The sequence below is a fragment of the Rhopalosiphum padi genome, chromosome 2 (assembly GCF_020882245.1).
Source record: "Rhopalosiphum padi isolate XX-2018 chromosome 2, ASM2088224v1, whole genome shotgun sequence".
In the NCBI taxonomy this organism is placed as follows: Eukaryota; Metazoa; Arthropoda; class Insecta; order Hemiptera; family Aphididae; genus Rhopalosiphum; species Rhopalosiphum padi.
Window position 1 is genome coordinate 52282800 of NC_083598.1, and position 19137 is coordinate 52301936.

A 19137-nucleotide genomic window follows, 5' to 3' on the forward strand; every position below is an offset into this window, starting at 1 on the left:
GAATTACCCCACTCGATGATCATCAATATTCAATAACAATTTAGCTCACTCCTCACTTGTTACAAATAAAGTACTAATCTACCTTAATTTAAAAAATGATATTAAGCATAACCATAAATTATATTTTAATGATTAAGTATAGTACATACTAAAAAATCAGCCACATCCTCCATGACAAAATCATTTGACTGCCACTAACTAATATTGTTATAACTGATTTTTAGTTTCACAGAACTTATTCCAACAAAATACAATTTGACGGACCAAATAAATAGCCAAATAGGTAACTAGATTTAGATATACCGTCTATCAAACATTGATGAGATCATTTTATTAAGTATTAATATTGGAGCCTATGCACATAAATACAGTCACTATAACTTAATGAACATACAAAGTGATCTAAATTAGATATACCAATACTTATATCAGGGTGGCCAATTTATACTTTCATAAAAACAACACTGGGAGCCGCCAGAAGAAAAAAATTATATTATTACCTATTTATATTTTATTTTATATAATGCACAAATTATTACATTACTGCAGATTAAGTTACTTATATTTAGAATTAATTAGAATTTAGAATTAACAATTTTGTTATAATATTATTGTTATTTTAATTTTTAATTACTAAAAAAAAATAATTAATTTAATTGTTGCCTTGTTGGGGAGGCCAAAAAAAAGGTTTTGAGGCCCGCGGGTTGGACCACCCTGACTTATATTAAACTGTCATATTACAGCGTAGAAATAGAACAATTATAAAGAAAATATTGTTAATTATATTTTTAATTTACAATAATTTTAATTTAGCACGGCAAAATCTCTAAAGAAATATACAATTTTAATAAAAACTTCATGTCACGATGTAATGTTCAAGACACAGTCGTAGTTAATTTAGATGCAGATTGTACTTATGATCTGTGATTTAAAATATTGTTTAAATGTTTGTATGTTATTACAATAACGTATTATTAACTATGAAAATTTGATAATAATTAATAATACATAATAATATCATATTGTATAAATATATACTGTTGTACTAATTAATTATAGTACTAATAATATAATAAATAGAATGTTTTTGGATAGAATTAAATCAATAACCTATATAGTACATACTGTAATACTAATAGTAAAATAAATTACTTAAATATTAATATAAAAAAAAATACTATTATATATTATTATTATTATTATATGTACAAATACTTAGTGATATAGGCTGACAGATGGTCTCCGCTTAGAAATTAGAATCCTACATGGCTACATTGCTACATAGTACATACAATAATAATTGATAGTTTAATATATTATTGAATTCAAATTTAACACACTCATTATAGTGACATCTATGCCACTGACACCTAAAATACAGCAAAGCAGTAGGTACCCATTTTTTGTTTGATGATAATAGAATACAATTATATCAGAAAAATCGTAAACAAATTTTTAACTAATATTGTATGAACGTCATTTCCCGGAAATATTAAACTTGGAATTTAAATTTAATATCACTTGCACTAATTACTAATTTTGCCTATTCGAGTTATTATAGATTTAATTTAACGTGGTGTTGTGACAAAGAAAAAAATGATGATCTATTGATCTATGTCCATTTATAGGTTTATAAAAGGCTTTTAGCAATAAATACTAATGAATACAACATTCAAACGAGAGTAATTAAATGACGAATTAGACTTATTAAAATAGTAGGAACGTTGGCTTCTGCGATGGTTTTATGCAGGTTCAATCCTTCTAGCAATTTAATAGTGCCTTATATTATTTGTAATGAATGATGATGATATCTACTTGTTTCACGATAATGTGAATATGATATGTGAACTCTCGGTTAAGCTACGTTTTAATTGAAATTAATACTTGGTTTTTTTTTATAAATAGATTTGACCAAGCGAACACCAATGAAAAATTGTCCAAACATCCTAGAGTATTATAATTACTCTTAGCTTATTTCCGCCGAAAAACCTTGCTCAAAACTTGCTATTAAAAATGAAAACGATGTGTAACATATGAGTATATGACCTTCAACTGATAGGATATTAATAATGGACAGGGTATCGTCGTTTTTTTCGCGTGTTATATTAATTTTTTTAAATTATACCGGAATAAACAAAATATAAATATAACTTTGGGCTGTTGAAACTTGAAGTATTATAATCTTATCATTGTAGTAGGTACCTACCTATAAAGTTGGTAACTTTTATTAACTATTATTATTCAGTTAAATGTTAAACGTTTATCTTCATTTTCTTTTCATTTCTCATGAAAAAGACGATTTATTTATAAAGTTATTATCTACGATTTTCTAATACTTATTTATGGCTATTTAATTATGGATCATTGAATAAGTCATCGCGTCACGTATACACTATACAGTATACACCATTTACAATCAAAATGAACAATGAACAAACTTATATTTTAATAGTATTCATTCAACTGATGTTAACAATTTTGGCAATTTTTGTCAAAATAAAATACTTATAGCCGGGTTACAGGTTATAATAAAATTATACTTAACGCAAGGTGGATGTATATCCATAATCCATTTATATCCACCTTGACTTAAGAGGGCGTTACACCCGCATGTGTTGTCTCCGTCTTACAAGTACGCAACATAGCAAATTTACGCTCAGCAGATCACGTTTAGCTCCATTGTTTTAAAAATTATAGAGTGAATCGATCTATTATGAAACTTGATGGTAAGAACATTATCTGTGTTTGTATGTTGGTTTTTACGATAGTTCAATTTGTTTGTAAGTTATGCGTATATAATAATATTGTAAATTAAAAATGCTCATAACTCACTTAAAAATTGAATGATCGTAAAAAACCAACGTACAAACATAGATAATGTTCTTACCATCAAGTTTTATAATAAGTAGATTCACTCCAATTTTTAAACTAACGGAGCTAAACGTGATCTGCTGAGCGTAAATTTGCTATGTTGCGCACTTGTAAGACGGAGACAACATATGCGGGTGTAGCGTCCTCCAAACAGTTATTAGTTTTATAACTTATACATACCTATTAGCTATTATATAATATTTAAAGATTATATGATTTTAGATTTTTAGCAATGAATTTATTTATTTTCTTATGATGTGTGTTTTATATTATGTATAGAAAACATTCTTTAATATTGAACTTTAATAACGTTTCTGGTAGCAAACTGGAACTATATAGTTGGTACTTGGTACTTTTAAAAACTAAAAGTGAAAATTCTCAGTACTTTTCAAAACAAATTGGAATAGGGATTTTAATGCAAAACTGTTTTTAATTTCGCTATATACCACGGTTTAAGATAGAATATTCTATCTTAAACCGTGCTTTATACTTACAACATTGTATGTATGTTTTATTTATGTGTATTGTAATCAAAATATTTAACGATTAACCTAAAAAATTTATTCAAATAACATTTTTTTTAAAAACCTTTTGCCTATACACATTTTAAAATGTATTACTTATTAAATATATTCAGATAATAATTTATTAAATATATGTTATTAATATTTAATTTTAATTTTTAGTCAAAATATATTTAATTCATAATTTTGTCTTTTATAGCATGTAATCAATAAAAATATATAAGTACTTAAAAGTTTCTTTAGCGTCACTTCTTAGACTTGGTTAGTGGTTATTAGATTGGTTAACCTAAATCTTAAAACCTTTCTGGAATCTTCAATCTTTAAGACAATCTTTGAATTTTTTGTCAAATCAGTCAAGTAATTTTTGAATATAATTTATAACCCATAATATAGGTACAAATTAATTTTAACATATAAATAATTGATTTGTAAATTAACTACTTTTTTATTTATTAATTTATAACTATAGTTTTAGCTGTTTTAATGTTTGTATTTGTATACATGCAATTGTTTATTGCAATAATTAAAATTTGAAATGATTTGAACCCTCCAAGTGTTGACAGAGCGCTAAGGTGAAGATATCAACTGGTATATTAATTTCATTAAACTGAAAAGCCTGTCTAAAATTCTACAACTGATAGACCATTATCTGCCTGAGAATAATTAAATAATTAAATAATTACTACTATTACTACGTAGTTATAGTTACCTACTCTTAGTTCTTACTATAGTTAGTTAATAGTTTAACTTAAATTGTGTATAGTACAGTAAATTTTTGTAAGTGGAAATATTAAACTACATGGGGCATAAAAACCAATACGCCGCATAAAATTTATCACCCTGCCACTCTTGTTTGTTATAGTGATTTTGAATCTATAATTATCTTAAATATTGAAATTATTGAAAATGTATATTTGTTATTTATTAAAATATTTGAAGATTTAAAATAATATCTAAAAAATAAGTGCACCAGGTATGAATATATTTCAAAATGATTTATTCCAATAAACATATTAATCTATGTTCAACAATTTTCCAACTGTGTAACTTTCAGAAAATGAAAATAACATCATTCCAAATTGTTATCTGAAGGATAGACCATCCGGTAGTAAGACATGTTAAAATAACATTTACTACTTAGAAGACACTTCCTTTACATGTATTTTTACCATTTTATTAATATACAACATATAAAATGTGTGTTATCTAGAATCAATTGTGTATTATTAACTATAATATTAAAATGAATTGACCTATTATTAAAGTTAAACGTAAAAAAACAATTGGTTCTATTGAATGCAAATTTGCTAATTTTGAATGTTTGTGTGACGGAGACTACATATTCAAGGGTAGTAAACTAACTATTTTCATACTAAAAGAATAATTTTTATTCCTGTATACTGAATACCAATCAATCTAATTACGCTATATGGATTTTAAAACCAAGCGTAGATTCCCTATATTGTCTTATTTATATCTTACCAACAATTTTTGAACAAATTTAGACATTCACTTATCAAAAATTGATTTATAAATTATACATTTTAGCAAATTCAACAACCAATTTAATATAAATAAATAGAAAAAGTTGATTAAAGAATCTAAAATAAATGTATTAAATTGGCAATATATTAAAAACATTAAAATTGGTTCTCAATATTACAAAATAAGATACAAGTAAATATTTTAACAATATTTTTATTTTAATCAATTTCATGTATAGTATAATAATATGCAGTAGCGTAACGGTAACCTAACCTAGGCTAATCTGAATGGACTAGTAGCGTACATCTCGCATCGCCACCGTTCTATTATTGTACTTATATATAATTTAAAATAATAATAATTTTAATTAATTAAAAAAATTTTGAAGTTTAAAATGTAAAACAATTTTGTAACAGTCATAAGTAGAGTTAGGATGTTGATGACTTTTGCAGTTTTTTCCCTTTAATTCTATACCATGGGTCACCAAATGGCGGCCCCCGAATACATTTAATCCGGCCCGCAGACACATAATAAATAACACATTATTACGACAACATTATATGTGTTATATTGTAAATTATTATTTTTGTTTAATATTATTGGTTTTTAAATAATGTAAATATGTACTTAGAATTTTGATGGCCCGTGAAAAATTTTCATATTCCTAATGTGGCTCTTCAAAAATATTAATTGGGGACCCCTGTTCTATACAATGCTATTCAAGCTAAAAATTTGTTTCATGCTCTCTTGATGCAGAATATTCTAATTTTATTTCGCATTTTTCGGTATTATTAGCTATAAATGCATTTTTTTGTTTTTTAACATCATTTTTTGTAGTTTTTGTACAATGTGGGGCAATTTTAGATTTTAGAGTAAGTGTTAATCTCAAGTTTGGAAACAAATTTAATTTATATTTTACTTTTTAATTTATTTTTAATAATTTTATATAATGCTTAAAATGAAAATGTGTACTATTGTTTATTATTTTATTAATATTATAATCTATAGTTCATATTTTAAATTACTATTACACCCATCTCTCTAATAAAAATTATTATTTATAAATATATTTTTTTCACTTACTTAATTAGTTTTTAAGACCATTTTCAAGGTAATTTTTTGAAGCTTTTAGGGCATTTTGCATTTTTGTGTGTTTTTTAGGTCATCAACATCTTAACTCTAGTCATAAGTAATCCAAAGAACTCCTTTTCTCAATTCCCTTCAAATCACTGCAACGCTACAGTACCTTTCTTTATTATACAATTGTTTAACAGAAGATTCAATAGGTGTAAATCAGTTTAAGTGGTTTGGATCTAGAATAAAATCAAATTTCTCAATGGTCAAAATTAATTTTAAAATATTGATTGTTTTAAGTTTTGAAAATGATTTAGGGCATTTTAAATAAAATTTAACTTAGTAAACTTAGACATGTTAAGCAAAAACAGTGCTAACTAACCTACAAAATTCAGTTATTTTGTCATTTCATATCAGACATGCCTATTTTATAAGCCCTAGTTAATCTTGGTATGATTATAAATATCAACAGACAACAATACTAAGTATACTGAACTTACAGTGATACTGTTTACAATATTTAAAATATTTAGAATATTAAACTATTAAATGTGAAAAATAAATAATGTTATATGCTATATATCTATTGTAATTTTAGTAATTGGCTAACATGATTAGGATCACTTTAATAAGTTTATACGCATCAGTAATTTAATGTTGCTACACATATTTTATTATTTTAGTTAAACACCTAATATGAATTCAAAATCAAGATATTTGCATAATAAATCAAAGATTTTTACAGTTTAATTAAAATAAAATAATAATATATTTTAATATTTTGTAGTTAAGCAAAATATTTTGTGTTAATACTTAATGGGATATCATTAGCAAAACTAAAAACAATAAAAACTAAAACTCACAATTTTTATGGATATTTTTTATTGGATACTGATGTGAATAATTATAATTTTTATCTTCAAAAATCAACAAATGAAACGGAGTATGTAGAAATTTAATTTAATTTTATAAACCTAATTGTATATGAGAAAATTCTTAAACAAATTTCCACACTAATATAATACATAGTTTACGTTCAGTATTAGTTTGCTGCTAAAACAAGTGCTTCAGCTACTTCAACGGCAATTGCAGCTTCTGCCTTGGCAACATCACCTGATGCAGTTGCCAGTTGACTCTGAGCCTCTTGCAGTACTTGACGTGCAGCTGATCCATCAATATCTTCAACTGGGTGAGCTTCTTCAGCTAAAACTTGAACACTTGAATCTTCATTTACAGTTATCTAAAAATTACACAATTTACTTATTACATAAGAACTAGCTAGTATTAAACAAAGGTATTTTACCGTTCCACTAGAAACAAATATTTTTTTAGAGGTTCCTTCATCTTCATATACCGTTACAACACCAGGACGGAGAACGGCTAATGTGGGTACATGATTAGGTAGGATACCGAATGAACCACTAAAAGATGGTACATCAACTTGCTTGATATTTTTGTTGGCATAAAAAATCTAAGATAAATTAAATAAAACATACAACATATTTGTAAAAATGAATGAACCCTTATCAACAATAATGATAACCAAATATACATACATTTCAATATTCATTAGATATTTAGTCTTACATTTATTAGATTCACTGAACTCTATATACTCTACATACTTGATTGGCAGCAGCAAATGTGAAGTTCATTTGATCAGCATAATTTCTTGAAAAGCATTTAGTTGGTCCTTGTGTGAGCCTAGCGGCTAATTTGGTGGATCGTAAAAATAAAGCCATTATTTCTAGAATGAAAACATAATATTTATTTTTATCTGTTAAATGTGACGAGCAAAAATAATATTACTTACAGTTATAATAAATGGTTGGTTCCAAAAGAAGAAATCTAAAATAATGAGGTAAACGATAGTTGCTATACGAAAATCAGAAAATGACCTCTGTCATTCAGTCTCTCTAGCTTGCTGCACGGCTGCACTCTATAGTGATTTATGAATATAAAGATAACAAATAATGATAGTACAGTCGGCTGTTAAATCTCAAAGAGATTCTAAACTTTACTATGGTCAGATGACTATGGTAGTATCATTGAACATAACCTAATCTATGTATTATGGTAGACGGAACGAATTAAAATATTAATTATTTAATAAGTATATTTTAATTCGTGGTAGACGGTAGTAGAAGACGATATGTAAAGTCCTATAGAATCTTAAACCGTGGTCCTAGGTGTGGTTCTACTTCTATTATCTATCTACCTATGGTACTCTGAATTACGCACTATTTACGTACTCTGAATATAAATTAAAATAAATTCTGAAATTGCCAATTTATTTAAGTTATTATAATTTTATTTTCACAATTCATTTAATGTTGGGATTATTAATAATAATATAAATGGTATAATAGAAAATCAATTTTTCAGTGGATTTGTATAATAAATTATACACTGCAGTTATGAGTTGGTTGAAAACATTATCACTAGATTGCGTTGAATACTCAATAGAGGATAAAAATTATACAGCATTTTATACAGCAAACATAAAAGGTAAATTACTATCAAGATCTATAGATCTTTATTCTTTATAGATCTTGAATGACTATAACTGTCAACACTTAAATTCTACTATCTTTATTCTAAGACTAGTGAGTAGTGACTACTGATAAAATTATTCCTAATTCCTATTATATAATATTAAATAAATAATTATAATGTGTTAGGTAACTACAATTAAAGAAATATATATTATTTTCCCTGATGTTAAAATTTGAAATTTTACGGGTTTAATAATTAAAACAAATTATACATTATATTATAATTAATAGGTACAAAAAAGTAAGAACCTGGTTGCTACTGCACTTGACCCCAGTACCTCACCACTATATGCCATGAATCTATAAAAGCAATGTTCATAATTAAGTGTAATAAAAATTACACGGTGAAAAAAATGATTTTAATTTAAACAATATTTATTTAGTGATAAATAGGTATTTTATATTACATAATAACTATGATAATTGATCCAGGAAAAGCCCCTATTCCCCTCCCCCCGCGGACGCCCTTGGATATTAGGTACATTTTTTTAACAACACATCATAATTTAACAGCACTTAGCCCAAACAACACAAAAGTGGTAGGTACCATTGATTATATAAATATCTTCTAAATTTTATTATCAACATAATAGTGTTATCTAATACCCTATTTGCGTTTTATTCCTATAATTTGATAATGTTTGTGAAACCAAATACACGATTTACGCCAATACATTTCATATTTACAGATCGGTATTTCAGCGTTTCAATAGATATAAATGAATCTACGAGTCTGGTCAAAGTATAGATGTATCATGTATGATATCTGTAATACTATAATAAGCATTAGACACACGGACATCTTTCTTAGAAAATATACAGACTACCTAAGCCATAAAGAATAAAAACAAGGAAATATATAAAAAAAAAAAAAAAATGTTTTTTAAAAAAATTTAAGAAAAGTACTTATAGTATCGACCCATAATTTGTGGTGAGTAAACAAGGTTTGCACAAATGAATACTGTCTATAAGTAGAAGCTATAATCATTGTCGGATAAGGGGGAAGGGATAAAGGAGACGGCAATATCTTAACGGCGAAAACGAACGTTTTGTAGTTTTCTAATATATTCTAATTTTTAAGAAGAATTGTTATTAATCATTGTATATTTAAATGGCATTATATACTGACATAAATACGGTACGTTAAGTTTTTTTAAATATGGAAAGAATTGTCAATGACATTTTACGCGAAAAATCAAAACAATTACTAGCTATTTATAGTGAAGATTTAGAACCTAACCTCGAGAATGACATTATTCAATTTAAAACTAATGAAATATTTTTCAGAAAAAGAAAAAGAAAATATCTATAATCAATGCTAATAATGCTCAAACGCTAGCGGGAAGAAATCCTCCTCAGTTTTAAAGAGAGTGAAGAACTACTAGAGATAGTATAGAGAACCTCATTATTAATGTCTATTGAGAATAATTTTCTACAGAGTATGGATTAAAATACCTAATATTATTAAAGGATTTGTGTCACAGAAAACGTTTTGAATTTCAACTTATATTTAATACTAGGTAATAGTTATATTATATAACAATATAATTTAATAAAATGATAATTTATAAAGTATTTATAATATTATTATTATTTTTTTTTGCTTATGAAGTTATAAATTAAGAATTAAAAACATTTTAGGAATATTTCATCAATTTTTGCTTAATATAAACATCATATTTCAAATGTTTTAGCTGAATATAACTCTAGTATTATATATATTATATTAAAAGTTAAAACTACCGATGTTACGATATGTTTATAAATATATATCAGTTAAAAAATTTTAACACTGTTTTTATGCAAATTTTTTTTTTTTTATTATGGGTACAACAGTTCAAAGTTTGTAAAGAGGGACATTTCAAAATCTGCCAAGGCAGCATATTCGTTAATCCGGCACTGGCTGTAATTATACTAAAATCACAAAATGTTCATAGAAATATAATCTATATTTAGGTAAACCTGTAAATTTTTTGTAAGTTTCAAACTTAAGATTTTTTTTTGTATTTTTCAATAAATTATTAAAAAGAAGTGGATTATTAAATTTTTAAAAATGCTTCCGTACAGATATTACAAATATTTTCTTTTAAAAACTGTGCTTAAAAATGTTGGTGTTTTTATACTAGAATGTACCTACACGGCTATACACTTGTACCAATATGTGTGCCATATTTAGAGCAGCGCATTCTATTGACTATTATATATTCATGTGGTTTCGTAAGTTTCGTTCATTATTTGGTGACGCCCTCTCTCTTTCTCGTTATTTGCACAGAGCACAGAAAATGGGTACAATTTTTCATCTATTTCCTATATGATCAGTGAGCGAAAGTACAGCTGATACCTATACTGCAGCTTCAGAGTATAATGTATTGCCGTATTGGTAGTAGATACAGATAGCTAGGGCCCCCACAAGGGGGGGGCTGATGGATCTTGAGTACAGGGGCCCGTTGAAATTTATTTGTAATTTTTATAAAGTTTTATAAAGGGCCTGGACAAACATTTAGTATAGGGGCCCGATATTGTATGTGGAGGCCCTGGGTACAGACGAATATAGTTTTGATACAGTTTTCATGGACAGTTTTAAATTATATTTTTAATTGACACAGTAAAAATGATTAGTTTTACCTTTTAAAATTGAATTAATTATTAATCTATTATATAGATGTAGTATATCTATATAATACGGTTTACCGCCTATATGAACTTTGGTCATTCTATGGAGTGTAAATACAATAGCATTGCATTATTATTATCGTCATATGATGGTAATCTACATATTAAAATGTATAGGTACCTATAGGTTCAATAATTTAATATGGTATCTATCCTAAAGAGTAAAGACTAAAGTACTTTTACAAAATAATTTTCACATCTGGCATCATATATAAATATACATATTACACACACTGTATAGTGTATATATAATATAATTATCGTTAACGTAGGTACTCATAATTATTTATTTTATATCATATTATGATTGTAAAAGTAAATGCTATAGCTAGGTCTGCTGATTGCTGTTAAGTATAAATATTTAGCTACACGTTATCACTACGAAAGGTATACAATAGTGTAATAAATTCACCAGCAGAAAAGCTCACTTCATTTTTTCTTCAATAAATCAGTTATTCAACATCTGATTTTTGAAATTTTTAAATAATATACTTTAAGACCATATTTTAAAATTATTTAGTTTTTGTTGATACTATATTTGGCTTAAGAGGACACCACACCCGTGTTGTCTCTGTTTTACACACATATATAAAACTTAGCAAATTTACGGTCAGTAATAAAACCAATTACGAATATGTTGTTATAGTTTTAACATTAGAGTTAATTTACCTTCTGTTATCAAAGATAAATATTAAGATACTATCAATGATGTAGCAATGAATTTTTTCAATATTTAAATTTTTAAGCTGCAAGATATAATAAGTATTAAAAATACAGTAGAGTCCCTTTGATTCGTATTTGATTGGATTGTACTGTATTATCCGGATTAAACGGAATGACGTTTTTTTCTGCTTTTCAACTTGTGTACTATTAGATAATTCCAATTTTGTATAGGACTATAGGTTCCTACATTCATGCTATAAATAAGTACATATATGTACCTAAGAATATAATATATATATCAATTATGTATGAATAATATACAGGTATATATATCTTATAGTAGATAACAATTGATGTTGACATAAATCATTTTTATACAATATTTATGTGTATCTATATATATAATGCATACATAATTACATAAGTATATTAAAGTACGAAATATAAATTGTCCGGATTATCTGAATATCTGGACTAGCGATGATCGAATAAGTTATTACTATTGTAATACAAATTAAAAATGCTCGTATAATCTAGTTTGAAAATACTAGATAGGTATATGCTGGCGTCCTTAAGAAATGTCTTTTGTGTCCAAAATAATCCATCTTTTCGAATGTAAATTATTTAGTGAATATTTTTTTTTGAAAACGTTGACGTACCAAAATCAAAATTCTAACGAGCAGTTTTTAAGTTATTTATAACTTTTTAGTTTTTATATTATAGTGTGTAGAATACTGTAGATGTACACTATAAGGATATAATAGGACCATGATAGTTCAACGAATTTGGAAGATTCAAAATTTATAAATTATAAAAATGATCAAACTATAATAAATATTAGATCCAATATTAAATATACTTTAGATCTTTATAAGTCCATATTTAAAGATTATATACTATATCTTTGGTATATAATATGTACATAATAATATAAACATTTTTATAATTTATAATAGGTACTGTGAACCTATATACTGTTTTGAATTTTGAATTCGGTAGGTACATATTATAGTATCATTAATATCTTTATTATTTATTAAAATACTTAATATAGTTTAGAGTAGAAAGGGGAGTTATCATTTTAAAAGCAGAATTTTGGTTTACCATATAATACACCTTAAGACGTAATAAAAAATTTCAAGAATTTGAAAATATGGTCTGAGTATCTAACTATACATATATTTAAAAAATTAAAAACTTATTAGAATCTATACATTTTTATGTTTAATGGATATTATAAAAGGACAACCAACCATCACTATTGTGTAACCATAAAGATGTAGCGTTCCCGCTGCATAATCGTAGAACTGATTCTATTTAATTTATACATTACACTTACCTATATATATATATATAATATACATTACTACTCATTTTCTTATTGACCTGTATGTACCTATCGAATAAACATAAAATTAGTACGAAACAATATCGTAGCAGGAGAGGGGAACCTCCGATGGTGTTATAACCACACATTCTGGTACGTTATACCACGTTGGGTTTCAATGTTTTAACATTTGAATTTTTAATGCAATAATAATATAATATTTATTATTTAATCCTCAGCAATCGTTGTAGCGGCGTGGTACGGGTACATGGCGGAGGGTTGTGTGGTGACCTTGCCTGTACCCCTACAGGTCCGGTCGACAGGACGCACGGACAAGCGGACGAACCTACGAACGGACCGTCCACAGCGATTGGTCGGCGTGATGGGCGTGTCCGGGGGCGCCGGTTAACCAAGCCTTTCCGACGGTGGCGGCGGCGACGGTACGCGGGCGCCGCACGAGGCGACCGAAACGCTCACGTACACCGATGCCGCAGTCCCCGCGCTCACGTACAGACGTACGCACCTGCGCATCGCGTTAATCATTTATCGTTTCGTGATTTTTTTTCAAATATTTACATTATTACATATTTTTGTGTTTTATAAAATCGTTTTAAACGAGTACGGTATAAAATATTTGTTCTGTTTTCTTTTCAATTAATTGACGTGAGCGATTATTACGGGTTTACACTGTTTACAGCTTAGTAGTGATTGCGTGAATTTCAAGTCACCGCTGCCGCCAAACTACAATCGAATGATAATTGTGCTGCGTATTAATACATCTATATAATTTAACGTTTTCGGGTTTTTTCCTTTTAATTTTTGATTCGTGCGTTTATCATCACATTACAATTATTACACTCGGTGGTTGTCGTGCGTGCTTGTTGAAACCGTTTATAATCCATACGCGATATTAAAAATAAATGTGTCGGGCGCGCGTCGGGTGCGGACTATGAGCTGCACAGAGGTTATGTATCAGGCGTATTATCCGTATCTGTACCAGAGGTCTTCGGGCACGGCTGCTCCACCGACCAGGGCGCCGCATCATCACTTCACGCCGTTCACCCATCAATATGATCGGGTAAGACAAAATATTATTATTTACCTATTTATGTAGGTAGTTATACACATCCTTCACATCCCTGTCCCCTGTGTATATCTGGATAACACATAATTCGATAATATCTGTAGGTACCTTCAATACTATACTTGGGAGTTGTCAATTTCATGGATATTCTACAAAATGTCCCAATACCCGGATTAAGACAGTTTTGGGCCCGGGGTCCATACTTATATTCACTTCCTTCACTAAATATTTTGTTCGTACCAACAAATAAATTGTCGATTCATATATATTATATTATACATAACGTTATTTTTATTGTTTAGAAATAAATTATTTTTATAAGCATATTATGCATTATGTATGGCTACTTACATAAATAACTATTCAACACTATTCTTCCATACCATTAAACAACGAAATCGATGTGCAAAAAAGTTAGGTATTTTTAGAATAGATACATGGTGAGGTAGGTGCACTGTTCTATCGTATCTGTGACTCATTGCATATGCGGGTATCCCATTCCTATTCGTTATGCTCATAGGTCGTTGATAAAACCGTTGTGGTTATCATTTTCTTAATTTAAAATGTCTATTTACAATGTACGTATAATATAAGAACTATAAAAATATTATTACCCAATTTAATTAATTAACAGTGTAGACGTAGAAAATTAATAATACAAATTAGAATTCTTATATTAAAGTAAAATTTTATATATGTGTAGGAAAAAATACAATTAAAACATTACACATTTGAAAATTAGTGAAACGTTTTTGATAGGGGGTGAAGGAATACATTGTGCATTTGTGCCTAGAACTTTGTAATATTTATACGTACCTAGTGTTAAGTATCATTTTTCTAAAATCCCGCCATAGTAGGTATTTTATAGTACCCATCCAACCCAAAGTGATATCCTAATATTGTAAACAAATAAAAATCTATTATTAATGGGTAAAATAAAATATATAAATTATTTGGTACCAACTATTTAATACCTACACTAGTATGATATTAATAATATAATACGAGCACAATATATTATATAGTAAATATAGTATAATACAGCGGTTCCCAAACTTTTTTAGTTCACGCCACCCTAAAAATTAAAAAAAATAATTGCGCCTCCCATAAAAAATTAAATAACAAATTTATAGTATTTAAATATACAAACATTTTTATTTTTATGACAATATAAGTTAACAGTAAATATTTAGCATGCGGCACAGTTTGGGAACCACTATAATAGGTATATCAAATATTTATACACGTGCAAGTTGAAAATAATATATTAATGATTTTTAAAATCTATAAAAACTTGAATAAAATATTATCAAAACTATTTATATATACATATATTATATACTTTATATGTATGTTATAATAACATATAATTCGATATTACTTTATAAATAATATTTATTTTGTGTCATTTATAATTTTATTTAATAATAATAAAAAATTGAACAAGTGGAAGTATTTTAGTATAATATACACTATTTAAGATTTTTTAGTTAAAAGTCAACGTTCATCGAATATGTTAAGTATACTTATCTTATATCTTGACATACTCTTTGATAATGGAAATGTTAAGGAAAAATGATAGGGCTAACACTAGGTATATTAATTAAGATATATATTATTTAGTAGCGGTGGCTGAATCTTTATTGAGCTTCTCTAAAATGTATAGATTATAGTCGTGAGGATATTCGACTTCAGACTCAATTTTACAGATAATACTTATTATTCTCAACTTTGAAATATCATATTGTAGTCTAAATCGAAATTTTGTCAGTTGAAATATTATTTATAATATGAATAAAATAAAAATATTTATTGTATTTATTACTAATAATTAGGTAATATAGTAAATATTATATTGTATAGGTAATAGGTATTGTATTACAATAGATACTACAATACTAAACATATTCACCTTTGTTGATAATTGATATTTATATTCAAATACTTGAAGTTATTGACCAAATATTTAGCGTTGTATGTAGTATGTTGTATATAGTATAATATATACTACAAAATATCTGAAATTTAATACTCAACTTTATTTTAGTTTTTGTCAACCTGGAATTTTTGGCCCGAGTTTTTAGAGCATAATTACGTACTTAATAACATACCTATAATGTGTACGTAGTACAAACTTTCATAATACTATGACATAATAACTTAATTTATTATCTCTAAAACTTTTAATTTTTTTTTGACGGAATGCATCTTTAATATGTTTTATTCATAATATTATGTAGATTATAAATTGTAAATAAACAAACGAAGCGTTCGCGCACTCAATGTTAAAAGTTCGTCTACACAAATTATGCGGTATCTACGCAGAGACTATGTAACAATGCAAATAGTAACCTATCTACCACGGTTAACAAGAAATAATTATATGTATGTACCTAATTATATTTTGTAGACCACGATCGGCGGACGGTTATAGTTTAATATTTGACATTTGGTCGATGAGTACTTTTTAACTATAGTCTTTACATTGAAAATTGTCATTAATAATTTCTACTTCACTGCCTTTTCATATTTTTCGTAATAATGTATTAAATAGTATAATACTCATATTCATAGGTTAGGCGGGTTGTGGAGTTCAAACCCTAACTGGATTAATCTTTCTCGATATTTATGTAGGATCGTCGTTGTTTAACTAATATAAATTATACATTTAATCCAAGATACTTTAACTTTTAGTGGGTAATTCAAATTTTTGAAAATCTCTTATTATAGTCTATACCTATACGCCTCTAACAATATCAATAGTCGATACTTGCGTTTATTTGTATATTCATATTAATTATTTAATTAAATATTTATAATTTAAAAAACGAAATGAAACTATAATATACCTACAATGTAAGAATAAATAACTATCTCCAAAGTTTTTATACTGTGTATCAAAATATTACTATTGAAGGTATACTTAGTCCTATTAATTCTTAATTCCTTTACTGCTTTACAAATTGATTATTTTATATTAATGCTAGGCATTTATTGAAATAGTATTTGGATAGCTCTGCTTTAAATCTGACTAGCTATAATTTTATTATTTTATATTCTATAATTGTCATTTGTGTGTAAATATTATACTATTTGTGCGTAATAGTAGATTTAAAACTTTTTCTGGTAGATATGTCATATGTGTACCTACAATTGTACAGTATAAATATCTACTTTATTTTGTTATTCTTTATAGTATTTATTGTATATTAATGATAGATAATACATACCTATATTCCATTAGTCATTGCAAATAATACAATTTTAAATATTTTTATATTGCTGCCATCATATAGTTAATAAAGAATTGATGACTCACCTTATTGTTATATTGCCATATAATGGCAGACATTTTTATCGATGCCGAAGTGGAAATATTTTCAATTTGTTTAGTGTCTTTTAAAAGACATAAGGATGTTCTGGAAAGTGTCAAATACATTTTTTTACTTCTAAATAATAACTATTTTAGTATTTTATCTGTGGTGTATTCATTTTAGAAGATTTTTGTAAAATACGAATTGATTATTTAATGCATTTGCTTATGCTGTATAGAAATTAAGTATTTTGGTTATTTTTAGCTAAATTGATTTCAATATTTTGTAAGTCTTCATAATATTATCACTAATAAATAGAAACGTATGACCTACTATAGGTACATGTTACATTATAATTTATAATAATATATTGTACATGTGGATATCTTATTATACTTAACATAAATCTCGACATAAACCAAGAGCTGCATATTAAATCAAAATGTTTTTTAGAATTGTGAAATTTGTTATACCTACTCTGTTTTATTTGCCTAGGTTCTCTAATGTGTCATAACTTTTATTTCTGAATTATTATTAATTGGTTAATATATCTATACCTAAGTAATTTTTATTAATTCATTTTAAAGTATTTAATGTCATAAATAAAATAATAATTTTGTATTTCTTAAAAAATTAGATGCCTACATGATACACGACATTTACTTCAAAGTTATTTTTTAATGCATTTTACAAAAACAAATAAAAAATCTATTTAGTGTATGTTGCACAATATATTTATATTGTGATTATTCGAAATCATTAATGTCAATTTACACAAGGACAATATAAGACTTAGATTTTTGTATATACTTGTTGATATTTGCCCCTACAGGTTTAAACATTTAATAAAAGATAATGATTTTTATATTCATAAACTAATAGCCTTGTAATGCTTGAAATATATTTTATTATACTAGACTTTGACTAAGAAGTAATTAATACTGTTGAACTTTTGAAATTCTCCTCAATAATAACGTAGAGCATTATAGCACGTGTTCTCGATGCAGTTTATCAATTTAATATGAAGTGATATAGGTACATTATTATTGTATTTCAAACACGTCCTGACAGTAAACATACAGATCTAATCAACTATACCTACGATATAATAATAATTATAAATATATATATTATATGTATATGATTTCTACTTCTTTATGGGTTTAGTTGAGCACGCTTTATAAAATCGTTTTCTTGGTTGATCATTACCTATTTTTGATGTAGGTACTCATATATTGTCGCATATAAACTGGGAACCGGTTGTTTTGGAAAACTTGTCTTTTAAAATACAACACAGATAGAGAGACAACGATACAAGTTAATGTTTGTCAATAAAATTTGATATCTGTTAACAAGTGCTATTATCCTTCAACATAAATACGTGTGAGTGGCAATTTATTAATTTATTAAAAAAATTCCAATACTATTGTACAATATTTATTAGAACTTGTATTGTCTTAGTAAAATATTTTTATTAGGAGTAAATTATTAACCATTTTCTATTTTATAGATGTATTGATTAAAAATAATGAAAAATAAAATACTTGAATTATTTCTTTTTAATATT

The 19137-nt window shown here is 26.6% G+C and overlaps 2 protein-coding genes across 3 annotated transcripts in view; one reads left to right on the forward strand and one right to left on the reverse strand.

Moving 5' to 3' along the window:
- Positions 1-6819: 6819 nt before the first annotated feature.
- Positions 6820-7920, reverse strand: LOC132921459 (ATP synthase subunit delta, mitochondrial). The gene is made up of 4 exons (XM_060984498.1): positions 7768-7920; positions 7580-7701; positions 7258-7425; positions 6820-7194 (listed from the first exon to the last, which is right to left on the reverse strand). Exons 2-4 carry the CDS (start codon positions 7694-7696, stop codon positions 6997-6999), a joined length of 483 nt encoding a protein of 160 aa, XP_060840481.1. The 5' UTR covers positions 7697-7701; positions 7768-7920; the 3' UTR covers positions 6820-6996.
- Positions 7921-13644: 5724 nt separating this feature from the next.
- The window catches only part of LOC132921598 (protein vestigial), a 33055-nt gene continuing 27562 nt past the window's right edge, over positions 13645-19137 (forward strand). For both annotated transcript variants that reach the window (XM_060984703.1, XM_060984704.1), the window contains exon 1: positions 13645-14250. In XM_060984703.1, the coding sequence (XP_060840686.1) occupies positions 14122-14250 (129 nt within the window). In that variant the 5' untranslated portion in view covers positions 13645-14121. The remainder of the gene's footprint in view (positions 14251-19137) is intronic.